A 15,050-nucleotide genomic window follows, 5' to 3' on the forward strand; every position below is an offset into this window, starting at 1 on the left:
GTAATTCCAACAGAGTCTACTTTGCTATCAGGTAAGGAACCAAGAAGTAAATCTTTTACTTAATTTAAGTTTCTAAAATCCTATTCTGTCTCTACCCACCATCCGAAGGTGGGATTCAGCTATATATAATATCTGACAGGTAAGTTTCATGAACAAAAGTTTATTGTTATAATACAATTAAGTTTGTTCATACTTACCTGGCAGATATATATAATTAGAGTGCCCACCCTCCTCCCCTCAGGAGACAAGGGTCATGAATAAATATGAACAGAAAATGGGAATGGTTCCTGATATCCGCCTCCCAGCGGCGGGAATGGGTTACTACCACCTGGCCGCCCCACTACGTGTGCCGCGAGTTTTGAAATTCTGTCGACGTTCAGTAAAATCAGCTATATATATATCTGCCAGGTAGTATGAACAAACTTATTGTATTATAACAATACATATTTACTTGTGATCTTGTTTTAGTAGTTGGAGCTTTGACTGCTGTATTGGCTTCTTCATTTCTGCTGATCTCTACGTGGGGAGGAGTCCAGCATAGATTACCTCTATATTTTTAATTAAGTAATTTACCCATTAATTACATAGCAATTAGTTTCACTTATAGCTATGTAATTACTGGGTAGGCATAATTAAAACTTGCTTTATTATAAAAATGCCATTTTTGCCATTTTTATAATTTGTGCTTTATTATAAAAATGCCATTTTTGCCATTTTTATAATTTGTGAAGTAAAAATTAATTTTTATGCAAGAATGTTTTTTATTATAGTTTTGATAAATTACTGTAGCACTTCTCTAGTCTCTGAAAGTTATAAATTTCTGTGGTGGCTTATCTTTGATCATTTTAATGACTGCTACTATTCCTGGTATTTTTGCTTTGAAAACAGAAGCATTGTTAGGCAAGGAAAATGGGTACATTTTGTTGGGTGAAATGGCTGCAAATTGTATGCCTCATGAAGATTTGGACCTATCAGTGTATATATTGCATAGTGTAAACCTTACATTTTATAAATCCTATTGTATGTTGTTGATGATTATCTTGATTAAACTTATAGTTTTTAGATAGATATTCTAAGCATATGCAAGCCTATTATCTTATCTAACTTAAGCTTGATATTGTCTGATTCAACATTAAGTGGAAACTATTACAGTGTTAATTTATTGTGCACAAATATGTATTTCTAAAGTACTGCAGTAATTATATGCAGAACAACTAAGGCAAATATAAAACATTCGAATGATACCTTGTCAAAAATTTCAGACGGTGTAACAGTGCTTATCACTTCACCATTTGATGATTGTATAATTGCTTAATATTTCTGTTATAGATTTCTTATGATTAAGTTACTAATAGTGGATTATTTATCAAGGGAGGAGTGTTTTGTATATGTTCTCTAATGGTGTCTAAAAGGCTGCTTGTCTTAACTTGAATTTCAAAAAGACTAGTATACTTGTCTCAACCTGGATTGTCAGTAGCTAAGCTCCTCTGTATCTTATCGATTGGTCCAGCTCTTTTTCTTGGCAATAACAGTGGGTATATTCACTTGTGATTATGTTGCAGAATGGGAAAAATAGAAATTAAAAATTTTTTTAAACATTTTCTACTGAATATGTATTGCTACTATTGCAGGTTTAAGTCAGAGTATTATAAAATGGACCTTCATAACCCAGAAGGCATCTGTAATTGAAGAGCAGATCAAGGAAAGAAAATATTTAATCATGTAGAAGAAACAGTCATCTAAACATGAACATTATTTTAATGTGCAATACATAATTTCAGTTATAATAAGATGCGCTCTATTCGGAAAAGTCAAGTATGTATGTGGCATGTTGCACTACACACAAGCAAGGATAAATATCTTGCAATGGAAACGTGCTTTATGCAGTGCTGCTCCAGGTATAAATGAAGTAAGTACTCTATGAGAATGTGTTGTGTATTTTGCATAGACCATGGATATAATCCAGAGTGGTTATGGCATGCACACAGATGAAAGAGGAGCCCCTGCTGGGTGCTTGTGACTGTTGGTGGAAGCATCATGAAACTCAGAGGGAGGAAGACTCACTGGTTGATAATTCCCTTCCAAACAACAAAAAGTTCCTCTTCATCAAAGGAAATGACTGCAGCAATTGGAGCCAAAGAAAGGTGTTGCCCCTCTGGAACGGCTGCTGCACCATGCTGACTGACTTCTGCTCTAGAAGTAGTGACATTGGTGTCAGCAGAAGTGTAGGAATTTGATGCTGCAGGCACAAACAGAAATTTGCATCAGGACTAGGAAAACAATTTTTGGTACCCCTGAAGGGAGGAGGAATTACATCATCTGATAAATCCAAATGCTCAAATAAGCTCTGCTCCATCCTCATGTGAAGGGTAGGCATTGCATTTCTCCCACTGCCTCTCTTGGTAGTTTATGAGTGGATTTATGAGTGCCAGTCTTATCTGAAACAACACCTTAAAGAGTCGTGAATCCCTTAGAATACATATGTATATGTAAAAAAATTGGTCATCAAATAACTATGCAGAATATATGATATGTAAGCTTTACCAGTGTTATGTAACACATAGGTGGCTGCAGGATATTTAACATAAGTTGCAGATTAGAATGACGGAAATCCTGAAGCTGTTGCAGTTGAGGCACATAAAAAAAATCACATGGGTATATTACCGATGCTAAGCAAGATAATAATAACTTAGTGTCTGTGGTAAAAGATGTAAGTCCTTTGCCAAGTTGCAGATAATGAAGATATATTAACTTCATAAAAAGACTCTATATCCCAAACCAAAAGTATGTACTATGTAGATTCAAATGAAATATGCACCAATAATATGCAATTCACCAAAAAACTATTGAATAACCTACTCAATGAGCAATAGTTGGCAATGATGCACAGCAGTTATTCAAAGAAAACATGTGTAATTATGAAGTTAGCATAATAGTAATGAAGTATTTACAGCACTTAAGCCAGCAGAAGATGAATGTACACTATTTTAAGAATTTAAGAAATGTAAACCAAGCATAATAGTTTATAAATATGTACTGAAATACTTTTAGAAATATAAATTAAACTAAGTATGTAATACAAAGATACTTTGTGTAAAATTGTCAATTATGGAAATAAAAGCAGCAAGTTATTGCTTGCTTGCTTGATGGACATAAAGATTATGAAATAACTGCCACTATTACTACCAGAGGCACTGCCCAGAGGGTGGAAGTTCTTCATGTTATATGTCCAGGGGGCTGCTGACTGCAGAATTAGGCACATGAAAACCGGTATGGTTGGGTTCAACAAATATTTACAGCCTTTGCCCTTCATGGTAAGGATTTCATATTCCGTACGTCCATTATAATATTCCATCACCAATCTATGCTTCTATCCTACAGTACTTATTTTCTCATGTATTCAGAATCTTACTGTAAGTCTTATTACCTATAATTTCAAACTTTTCAAAGCTTGGCAGTCCTTTGTATAGCTCTGTAACTCTTTGCTAGAGTTGCAGTGCAGCCAGCCAGTGCTTTGTATGATGACAGTCTAGGTGATCTGAAATGTGTTTCCTTGTTTTACAGCTTGCGTGGTATAGGGTCTGCTGCTCTTGATATGTGTTATGTAGCTGCAGGTTGGGGTGAGGCCTATTATCACTTTGGATTGTGCTGTTGGGACATGGCTGCTGGATATCTCATAGTGAGAGAGGCCGGGGGGGTTGTCTATGACTCTGCAGGTTGGTAGCATCACTACTAACAAAATATAACTCACTGATGGTGTTTTCATTTTGTTAATTTTTTCATGTCTGTTGGGTGTTTTGCATGTCTGTTTTCACAAGATTTAAGAGCACTTTAGAAGTTGCTACTAAATTTGGGACTTTCAGTTCAGCTTTAATAAAAGTTCTTGAATTATCTTTTCAAAACTTTATAAAATGCTCTGCAGTCCAAAATTGAAAGGAAAATATGTAGTGCATGGGCTGTATTTTTTGTGCTGGTCTGGTGTTTTCCCTACTTCACTTACTACAGAATTGCTTATGGTTTTGTTGGATCATTTAAGGGACTATGAATACTTTTGGTAATGTCTTGTTTGTTGACATTCTAAAACTTAACATGATTTTAGTTGGAGTGCAGTCATCTCTTGTTTTCTGCAGCATTTTTGATGACGTTTGCTTATTCGTGAGTTATCGTCAGATATCTAGGCAAAAAAAGTTACTAAAGAAATGTCAAATATCAGTATTCATGCCCATGAAAATCCCAGAAAACAACCTGTTTTTAAGAATAACCGGGAACTGCCTGTACTGTGCTGTATTTCCAAATAAAAATAAAATGCATTGTATTCTTTGGTGGTTTTGTAAATGAAAAATATTAAAATAAGAAATATTAAGAAAAAAGAACAAAACAAATTGTTTTAGAACTGACAAATAAGTGCTTTCCTTTTTGGAAACAAAGAATTGCAAGTTATTAGCTTTATAAAAATAGAATATCCCTATATAGTACAAGTAACACCTCAGCTTATTAGACTTCTATGTCCATCGTTTATCTTATGGCTTTTTGCTACACTTTTTTTTTTAGACGTGATGCATATTTAGTTGAATACTATCTTAAACTTAATATTAATTGTATGCAGTATTACAGTTTAGTTCTGGCTGCAAAATACATGGAATTATTAACCCTTAATTAATGAATGGATACTCTCATATGAGTAGCAATAAAAAGGTTTTGGGTGGTGGACGGATTCACTCATGGTGAGCATTAATATTACGTGCCATTGATTTGGAGAAATCGGGCAGGTAAGAAGTTCCATTACCTCTATTGCCCATATATTCACTAATGGCAACTTTGAGACTGGTTCACATGGTGATTGTAGGCGGCTCAGGAGTTAGTTGTGATCTTGATTTCAAGGGGGCATGTTGTGTTTCTCTTCCTCCCATGATGTCTTTTTATTATTTGCTCATAAATATACCTAGGGGTTGCTGTTGGTTCTAGTTATTATCTTTTATGATAGTATGTCAGTTAAATTGTAATTTTGCAAAGAAATATTAGAAAAAACATGTATAATCCAAAAAAGTTACTGCATCTTCGATCTCGATAAATTTACGTAAGTATTTTACAACAAATATACTCACATTTTGTACTGATTTTAGTTCTTATCTGTTTTGATTTTGTTTGGGCTATAATTATAATTTTACAAAATAAAATATTAAAAAATAACATGAATAATTTGGTAAAATTTACAATTGTCTAGTAAAAGAGGCCCCACAAGGGGTTGTAAATACGTAGGTACAGTAGTAGTTTTTTTTTTTTTTTTTTTTTTTTTTTTACTTCTCGTGGAGGGTAGGGAGAATTTTTTAGAATTTTTTTCGTACACCATGTATATTTGCATGTCTTTCTCTTAACATTGATGTTTTTTCCCTAAATTGGCCGACTTCAAAGTTTCCCTGCCATAGGGTACTACATATGTCTCTTTTAGCCTAATGTGTTGATAATGTTCAAGTGTGACCTTCACCGTGAGGGTCTTTGTTATTTACCAGTTTTGTTTAGGAACTAAAAACCTATTACTTATGACTGCCTTCTTATGTTTTAGCTCTTCTGTCAGATAAAATCAGAAACGAAGAAAAATCCAGGTAGCCGTCCATCTGGGTATGTCACTAGAATATTGCATTTTTGGTTGACAGATTCCACCTCACAGAATAATAACTATTCAGACCATTAGTTTCACACATAAACTCATTGCATCATCAGGCTGTAAAACTAAAACATACTCATAATAATATTATAAATGACTGTAAAATTAAAATAAAAAAATTAAATAAAAACAAGAATTAACTATACTTGAAAAAAAAAAAAAAAATTAACAAGAATTGTGTCAATAGTAAAAGAGACCCAGTGCCTAATATTCTGTTAGAGTGGAGAAGGAAGAATGAATGCTAGACATAGAGGAGCAGCAGATATGTTGGAGTTTAAAGATGGAACCAGCTGTTTAATGTATGTACACACACACACACACACACACACATATATATATATATATATATATATATATATATATATATATATATCTATATATATATATAGATATATATATAGATATAGATATATATATATTAGATATATATATATATATATATATATATATATATATATATATATATATATATATATATATATATATATATATATATATTGTTGCGGCGCCATAACATATATATAGCAGAGGTGTCATTAACTGGTTATCAGCGCCTTAAGTGCCATATGTAGTTTTGTTTGTCACAGCTAGATTCTGATTTTGCTTTATTTAAATAAATTGAATAGTTGTCCTGGTGAGTGTCTCGCTTAATTCTACTTCTACTGCCTGCTGGAGAGTGAGTTGTGTGTGACGGTGGAGTAGGAGGGGCCGGCGAATGCCATGCTGCTGAGCTGTCAACCATGTCAACACCCTTGTGTGTTGGAAAGGCTGATTTAACTTTAGGAAACACCAGTGATTGATTTGTTTGTCTCACTACTAAATAAAAACTCTTGGTGTTCTGCTTCTCACTTTTGGACCCATAGGTAATGTTGGAGGATACCTTTCAGCACCTAGTAGCCTGCTTTCGTGTTGGCGACATCTTTTGTCTTTTGAGATACCAGCAGTCGATGAAATTTTAGTGCCTTCATGGATGAAGACTGTTCAACAGTTCTTGAAAGAGAGAACCTTTCCTCAAGACTGTGCTGGATATTTCCCATGATGTAATTAGGCACCTAATTACTCCTATACAGGCAGTCCTCAGTTATCAGCGGTCTTGATTGTCAGCGATCTGGTTTTATGGCACTGGTCTAGCGCCAGAAAATCAGAGATTTATGCACCATATCAGGGCGAGTTCTGGTTATTGGCGCCATAAGGAGCCAAGGCGCCAGTAATGAGTTGTGACACCATAACATACCTAACAGAGGCACCATAGTGGCGCTCATGGTATTGGCGCCATTAATCACCGAGTTTCAGTTAATGGCGGATTTTAACTTATCAGTACCCTTGCGAGAATGGAACCCCCGCTGATAACTGGGGACTGCTTGTATTAGGTTGATCTTATTTTGATAGGAAGAGCTTAAGTTTGGTTCTGCCATTAGTATCTCAGGCATCTGTTTCAACTCTGAAGGAATAATGAAGGTCTCTAGTTGAAGGATGGGTTACCATGATGACCATCCAGTAAAAAACAGAAAGCCATGGAAACAGTGCATAACTGTGTACCATTAGATTCTTTATTTATAAATGTGTACCATTAGATTCTTTATTTTCAAGTTCAATAAAAAATAACTTCAGAGTTAAAGATACCACTAAATATTTCCAGAGGCTTGAAATCATTGTATCATGCAAGTCTAGTGTCAACAGCCTCATCCCCTACTAAACAAACTACTGACTAATTAACCCTGGGCTTCTTTTAATTTTACAATTATTATTTAATACCAGTAATGTTAGTAATAATGATTAAAAACAATGGCTCCAGAATACTACAATTGTAAAACAATTTAGTGCCATTTTTGTAATTGCCTGTTGTCCAAAAGCATTTGTTCAAGTTTGTAAATAGCTCTGCACTCAAGATAGAGGGAAGTTATTAGATTCACATTCTACTGTTTGGAAGACATAGAGCTCAGTAGTCTTGTCAGAGGGTCACATTTTGACCAAGTATTTGAGTTAATTACAATGTAGCTTAAATTTTGCATTTCCATCAAATATCTCGTAATTTATTGAGTTACATCATCGATAGATTTATTGATTCATTGTGGAGTTTCTTGGAACATTAATGGCAAATATCTCTTTATTTTATACTTCATAATTGTGGCTTCATAATGTCTCTTACCTCTCTTCTGCATGTAGAACATTATTTATTAAAAAAAGGTGGGGCCTATCAAAAAATGTATACGCACCTTTTTCTATTGCTTGATTCTTTAATCCCAACTTTACTTATATTCATTCCCATTGTTAACATCCCTGTCGGATTTGCCATATTGAATTTTGCTAAGTTATGGAGAGTAGACATAATTAGGATAGGTCAACTTCTTGAAGTCAAGTATTGTTTGCATTTTTATAGCTATAAGTAGACACTCCATATACAACATTATACTTGGTATATCCTGTAGTCTCATGAGTAAATTCTTTTCCTACTGTTAGATGCAGTCAGTGGTTTACAGTCTGCTAATGTTTTATTCTTGTTTATGTAAAAGTAGTAAATTTTTACATTGGAAAGACTCATCATGAAAACTTTTTAGTGTAGCCACATACGAATTGAAATTTATTTTTAGTGGAGTTACTCAATTAGTTTTCTGTAATCACTGCAGTTTTTGCTAAATGCAATAACTTATTTAAATATTCTAATAAGTGATGGGTTTAAGAATTTAAGGGTTACATATATTAAAGATTTGTATATTAGGAGGCATTTGAAGTTCATTAGAGGCTGTTGATTCTTGCATATCCCTGTTCAGTGCCACCGTAGATTTTGTGATTAATGAATCTCTCTCTCTCTCTCTCTCTCTCTCTCTCTCTCTCTCTCTCTCTCTCTCTCTCTCTCTCTCTCTCTCTCTCTCTCCTTTTCTATATGTGACATTGAGATTCTTGAGTGAAGTCTGAGATAATGGAAATAAGTATTGTCAGATGTTGATGGTTGTGCAAATTATTGTTAAAATTTAATTTCTCTTCTGTTGTTGTATTGCAAATTTGTGTTAATGTGGAAGAGCTATACATACATCATTTACAGTGCATGATGCACATAACATGTTTATTTTTGCTTATTAAGACAAGGTTGTACTACTGCAGCATGAGACTGAGCACCTCACAGGTTGCAAGATTTTGTACTTTTCGTTGCTTGTTTCTCTATAGATTACGTGCCATGGGATCGTGTGCATTGAACATGTGCTATGTAGCCACGGGAGGTGGTGATGCCTACTATGAATTTGGGATTCATGCTTGGGATACAGCTGCTGCATACTTGGTGGTGAAAGAGGCAGGGGGAGTCATTGTTGATACAGAGGGTAGGTTTTTTAATCAATATCAGTACGTATATTACTCTTAGTTTGTATAAAGTACTACTACTGCCTTTTCCCTACGTACATACTTGTTTTATTCTGGCAGATTGGTCATATCATTTAATGAATGCAAGTTAGGCATACGTACATACTTGTTTTATTCTGGCAGATTGGTCATATCATTTAATGAATGCAAGTTAGGCATATGTTCAAATGGCATGTATTAATGTTAAACACCTTTTTTTTGCTGGGTCATCCCCCAGTGAAGTTAATAATGATTAAGATTAATATAAACATAGCAATAGTGCAGAGAGAGAGAGAGAGAGAGAGAGAGAGAGAGAGAGAGAGAGAGAGAGCACATTTCTACTCTTCTATGTTTGTGTGGGACCCAATCTCTATGCTTCCTATAATGTCATGCTTATTTTAAATGGACACTATGACGAATATATAGTTCAGTAGTACAACATTAAATAAACTATTTGGTGTTTGTACCTAAGTGCTTTTTGGCTGTTTTAACTTAGTATATGTTGGTATTTTCACCTTATTTTTACAAATTTTACCTTTATTTTTAAGTAAGCTTAGGCTTTTGTAGTCTTTTAGTAGCTTTCAAATTTTGCTGTCCTATAAGCATTTTAATCTTTTAATTAGGCATAAAGAAATTTTGAGGCTGTATGTATAGTTGGGCTATAAGTCACACATATTGTAGGTAAATGAGATACTGAATGTGGTAGTTCCCCATTTAATAATACAAAGCTTTTTTTTGAAGGATGTGGGCGCCTGCATTGCAAATTTTCTTCTCTAGGTTTTTGCTGTCAGGTTGGGGTTTTTCTTGTTGTTTACTTGACATAAATCAATTAAATGAGTCATACATCATAATACAAGCAATTGCTTCACATATGCTTGTCTTTTTCAGACCAGTTGACCTCAAACAGTATTTAATCCTTTCAGCCTCATTAGTACTACTTAACTAATAAATGAAGTGGTTCTGCTTGCATTACCCCTACCACTGGTTGACAGTTTTTGCTACAACCCCATCAGTTTATATCTGAATAATATTGTGGTCAACCTCTTCCTGGACACCATAAAAAAATAAAGGACCCTTATAGGCTAGGTGTCTTTTAGGCAGCACCCCTGATGTTAATGGTGGTTAGGTCATTCCCTGAATGCCTGTCAAACTTTCAGTGTTTAAATTAAACATTTATCCTTAGGGGAAGGAGAGGTAGGAAGGCTAGTCGTCTTGGGAGAAGGCTGAGACGCACATCCACAGACCCAAAGTGTCTCACATCCTCAACTGTCATCGTTACCCACACGTTCGTTATGAGAAATCCTAGGAGATGCAAGAGACAGCTGAGTGGAAGGCAACTTCAAACTCTAGATCAGTGCTCTATCATCCTTATAGCAAACTCTAATAGGCTGTGGTATTAAGAAGCCATCACAAACTGGAACATGTACGTGTATGTGTATGTGCAATGGAGAGACACGTCTGTGTAGAGAAGACGGTGAAACACTCCTCTCATTCTTGGAATAAGAAACAACAAAGTCGGTGGTCTCCTACTTTAACACTTCTTGCTAAGAGGAGAGGAGGAAGAGAAAGGCTCTCTTCCTCTACACTGTCTCTTTGTAGGGGGAACTGCATATCTCTCATGAAAAATGGAGTCCAGTTTATCAAACATTACCTGAAAGAACATCTCCGAGGGAGGTAGAGCAGATGGTAGAGACGTGGATGGTAATGACGTCATGGCCTGAGACAGAGGGAGAACCGAAACCGCAGTCGACGTCATAGGTTGAGTGGAAGCTGGGAGTGACGTCACGACGTTGGGCATGGCAGCACAGGCCAATGGCCTCACTGGTGGGGAGATAAGCGGCGACCCAGCAGACGACATAGTTGACGGCTTTTGGCCCACTTGAAGGCATCACAGGCATACCAAAGTAGTGTAGGCCAGGAGGAGGGGTGACTGCTGGTGGGACGGGGGGAGGCTGGCTAGCAGACAAGAAATTCACCAGCAAACCATCCAAAGAGAATGAACCATAGTCTAGGGACGTCCAAACTGCCGCAATTTTGTTGGACTCCAAATCTGCAACAAAGGGAGTTGGAGGGGTAGCTTCCTATCCTTAGGGAGTATGGTCATCTCTCACAAGAGAGGGGGGGCCTCATTAAACATAAGTCTATCCCATGCACCGCCTGATACTTCCAAAGACGAATCAATGGAAGAAAAGGACGGGGACACAGGAACAAAAGATGCAGGAGGAAGAACACGGGAAGAAGATGCCAAAATGTCTGCTTGGGGAGGACTAAAAACCTTCCCAAGACAGACAAACCGACACCTTACAGTGTTCCCTCTTCTTATAGAAAGCCCTCCACTGATATATAGCCCAGAAATAACATTTCGGGCACGGATTAGAGATAGTACAAAAATTAGCACTGCACCTACTGCAAGTCAAATGGGGATCTGTAACAGAAGCCAAAAACCTGGAACATGGAAATCCCTGAACTCCCGGACACATACATTGATGGGGCTTGGAACTTTTGGAGGAATCCGTGATCAAAGGACAGACACACACACAAACACTAAAGTTCAAAGATATAACAGGCAAACAGAGCAACTGTCTTGGGAAGGAGAGCACAACACGGCTACTCTCCAAGGCGGTCAAAGAAAGATAGATGCATCATGAGGTATGGATTGCCAGATGCCACAGATTTCTTGCTTTACAATCTTTGATTGTTTTAAACCAGTTTCTAGCTTGGGCTAGAAGATTATCCTATTGTTAAGACCTCGGGTTTGTAAGCTATGAAAAATGCAAATTGATTAAAAATTTGCCATTTTGAACTTACAACTTTTTGTGATTCTAAAAATGTATTACAGGCTCTCTAACTTTTTAATGTGTTAGTTCTGATAACTTTACAGTGGTTTCTGATCTTTGTGTGCAGAGAAGTAAATAAAGCCATGCTTGTTGCCTGTTTATTTGGATTTATATAGAAATTAAATTGCAGATACACTAGGAAAACAAGCAGCAATTGAGCTACTTCTAAGATGTTCAGTTCTATGTAATGATTTTTTTAGAATCTAGAATCAGAAATATAGTTGTGATCCCTGGCTAGAAGAATCAGACTCATAAAGTAAGAATAAAATGAGGGAAACTTCAAGTGACAGTCTCCTTGGAAGTATATGGCAACATGCCTAGGAGATGGGAAATTGCCCCTTTGCCACTTGCATATTGGCCTTATACCCTTAATGCTTAGTTTTTTTTTAACTGCTGTTGAGCACCAGCAACAAACTGTAGTGACTGTCAGGTCCTCTTGACTGTTTGACAGTTAGTGATCAATGCGCCTCAGTCACGTGGTTGGTATGGTCATTGCCTGCCACCTTGGTGGTTATGAGTTGCTGAACAACCACTGGTTCCATGCAACGTAAAAACACCATACAAACAAACAAAAAAGTTAGTGGTCAAGCCCCTTAGTCTTGGGTATTATAAGGACCAGAGACCAGTTTCTCTCTGAGGCTTAAGGTGGAGATGGTAGGTATATCCTTGCCAAGATTCTTACAGAGAACAAATTGCAAGAAGAGTTAATTTTTTTATTTTTTTGGTAACAAATTTAAGCTGTGGAATGTCTTTAATCATTAGTGGTATTTCACTATCAGTACAGCCCAACTATATTGAATTTTTAAATATCTTAGCATTGTATCTTTCATCCTCTGAAATTTTTATCCAACTATTTAATATTCGTGCATCAATGACCATGGCAGTTTAGGATGCTGGATGGCCAGCAGGCTTGTTACTTCTGTGGCCACACATTACTTAAAATGAGATCACATTAATCAGATACTTTATGTATTTTATACATAACACCTTAACTTAACAATGCTTTTGGAGTTTAGCTTTTGGATGAGCCACTAAGACCCCTATTATAGCTTGCGCTTGAATATTTTCTAGATATCTTACAGCTAACAGCAATTGTACCTAGTCCCTAACCTAAACTAACCTTCAAATTCAATTGAAGAGATTCATCTAAAATTGTGTCACATTTGAAATGGTAGCTTAGCAAAAAATAATCATAATAAAGTAGCTAATTAAAGAACTTAAACTTATTTAAGGTCTGTTAAGCTGGTGTTAGTGCATTGTATTTTAGGTTTTGAGTAGTATATTTAATTGTTGTATTTGGTATATTTAGATTCCCACTTGTGTTTTTAAATTGTGAATATCAGTTGAATTTTTTATTTTTCTTATTTTTACCTTTGCTAACATCTTTGCCTTTGTTGCTGGTCTATTTTTAGGTGGCCCATTTGACCTCATGAATCGTCGAGTTCTCTGTGCTTCCACGCAGCAGCTGGCTGAGACTTTGTCCAAGATTCTGAAACAGTACCAGCCAGAAAGAGATGGTGTTTCCAAATAAAGTTGTATGGTTTGTAAAGCAAGAGGCAACATGCAATGGAAATATTTAACAAAATTTATCATTCTGTTGATTGTACACCTTTCTTTCATAAGTGCAATGATTGCACTGTTCAGTTTTTCTTCATGTTATTCAAGTGCATCACATATTGAACACCAAAGGTTGCTATAATAAGATTTTTTTATTTACTGTGCAATATTTTATGTTTTGGAATGTTATATTTATTTTTCTATATTAATAGAAGGCTGTTGCTTGTATGTTCAGGAGGAAATAGAAGAGTAATAAATTTCAGTATGTCAATGAAGTAGGTGTTGAATCAAAATTGGTGTAGTAGTATTAGTTTATAGAGAAGTCTAATGTGAATTGTAATGAAAATGATTAAATAATTACCCATGCTTGTGCTTAATGAAATATGAATGAAAAAACTCGGAGTAGATAGCAAGTGTGTAGTACCTTGAACTCATCACCAAAGAATTGAAGAGAAAGGGAAATACCGTGCAGCTTTTAAGGATGCAAAGGAGGTATTTTAAGGAAGTGTTTTAAGGTATACTGAGCAGAACAATGTACATCTTTTACATTTAGGAGTGTTTTCTGGAGATTTTTTAAAATTTCAAATCATGTACTTACCTCATGGTCTAAGTAGTACTTAATACTATTCACTGACTAGATCATTTCAGGACTAAGTGGAGAATATTTTTTTTTAGATTGTAACATATTTTTTTAAATAGACTAATGTTCTCATGATAACAGGGTGCCTTTATCTTCAAACTGGTGGAAATTTGATTATGACCAGGTAATGTGGAAGATTAAGTTTTATTTTATTGTTGAACATCCATTTTTAAGGTATCAGATAATTACAAGTACTGCAAGGTATTCCTGTAACTCTTACTCATATCACTCTTCCAGCCTTCTAGTCATGATTTGTGTTGCAGTATAGGCTTTTGTGGAATTATTTGTGGTAATGCCATAAATAAGATATGCTGTAGACTGGTTATGGAAAGAACTGGTGTCTACAATAGAGTTTACTTATTCTTGTTTATTTTGTCATTGTTTTGTCAAAATTCTTCTATGTGATTAAACGCAAAACAAAGTTGACTTGTTTTATTATTTAAATTTAATGCTGTGAGCTAGTGTCTGTGGCATTTTGTATTGTTTATTTTACCATTATGTCAAAATCCTTTTGTATGACTTAATTTCAACAAAGTGACATGTTTCATTCACCATTTTAATGCTCTGAATTTTCATCTTACTGTATCCAAGAAATACTTTGATACAAATCAGTTTTAATATCAATGGAAAATTAAATAATGCAATAAAGAAAAGGTCAGTGGCTTTTATAGAAATAGAAAACATTAAGCTAGAAAGCACTTAACACCAGCCTAGAAATATAAACTAAAGTTATATACTATTAAGTAAACGTGGGGATGAAATAAAGATGTAAAAAGCAATATGTATAAAATTTCAATGTATGACCTGGTTAGAAGTTAACAACATTCCTTTAGTTTGACAAATTTTTAGTACCTTACATAATTATATATAAAAAGGAATATAATAATGAAAGGCCTCAGCTATTTATTACATAAGAATTGAATATCTTACAGGAAGTAAAGCAAAACAGTCTTTTATGGCTATGGTGATGGAAGCTATAAAAGCAACAAATAAATGTGGATATCATTATGAATAA

The 15,050-nt window shown here is 35.2% G+C and overlaps 1 protein-coding gene across 4 annotated transcripts in view; it reads left to right on the plus strand.

Annotated features, from left to right (window-relative positions):
* The window catches only part of LOC135218355 (inositol monophosphatase 1-like), a 40,116-nt gene extending 25,659 nt beyond the window's left edge, over positions 1–14,457 (plus strand). The window contains exons 5-7 of one of the 4 annotated variants that reach the window (XR_010315304.1): positions 3,565–3,716; positions 8,831–8,982; positions 13,251–14,457. Coding sequence is in view for 3 of the 4 variants with exons in the window: in XM_064254593.1 (XP_064110663.1) it covers positions 3,565–3,716; positions 13,251–13,369 (271 nt within the window). In the remaining variant the exon portion in view is untranslated. Of the gene's footprint in view, positions 1–3,564; positions 3,717–5,563; positions 5,620–8,830; positions 8,983–13,250 lie in introns of all 4 variants that reach the window. The other 3 variants (XM_064254594.1, XM_064254593.1, XM_064254591.1) reach the window with 3 other exon arrangements.
* The last annotated feature ends 593 nt before the right edge of the window (positions 14,458–15,050 follow it).

This window comes from Macrobrachium nipponense, chromosome 9 (genome assembly GCF_015104395.2).
Source record: "Macrobrachium nipponense isolate FS-2020 chromosome 9, ASM1510439v2, whole genome shotgun sequence".
NCBI classification, from domain to species: domain Eukaryota; kingdom Metazoa; phylum Arthropoda; class Malacostraca; order Decapoda; family Palaemonidae; genus Macrobrachium; species Macrobrachium nipponense.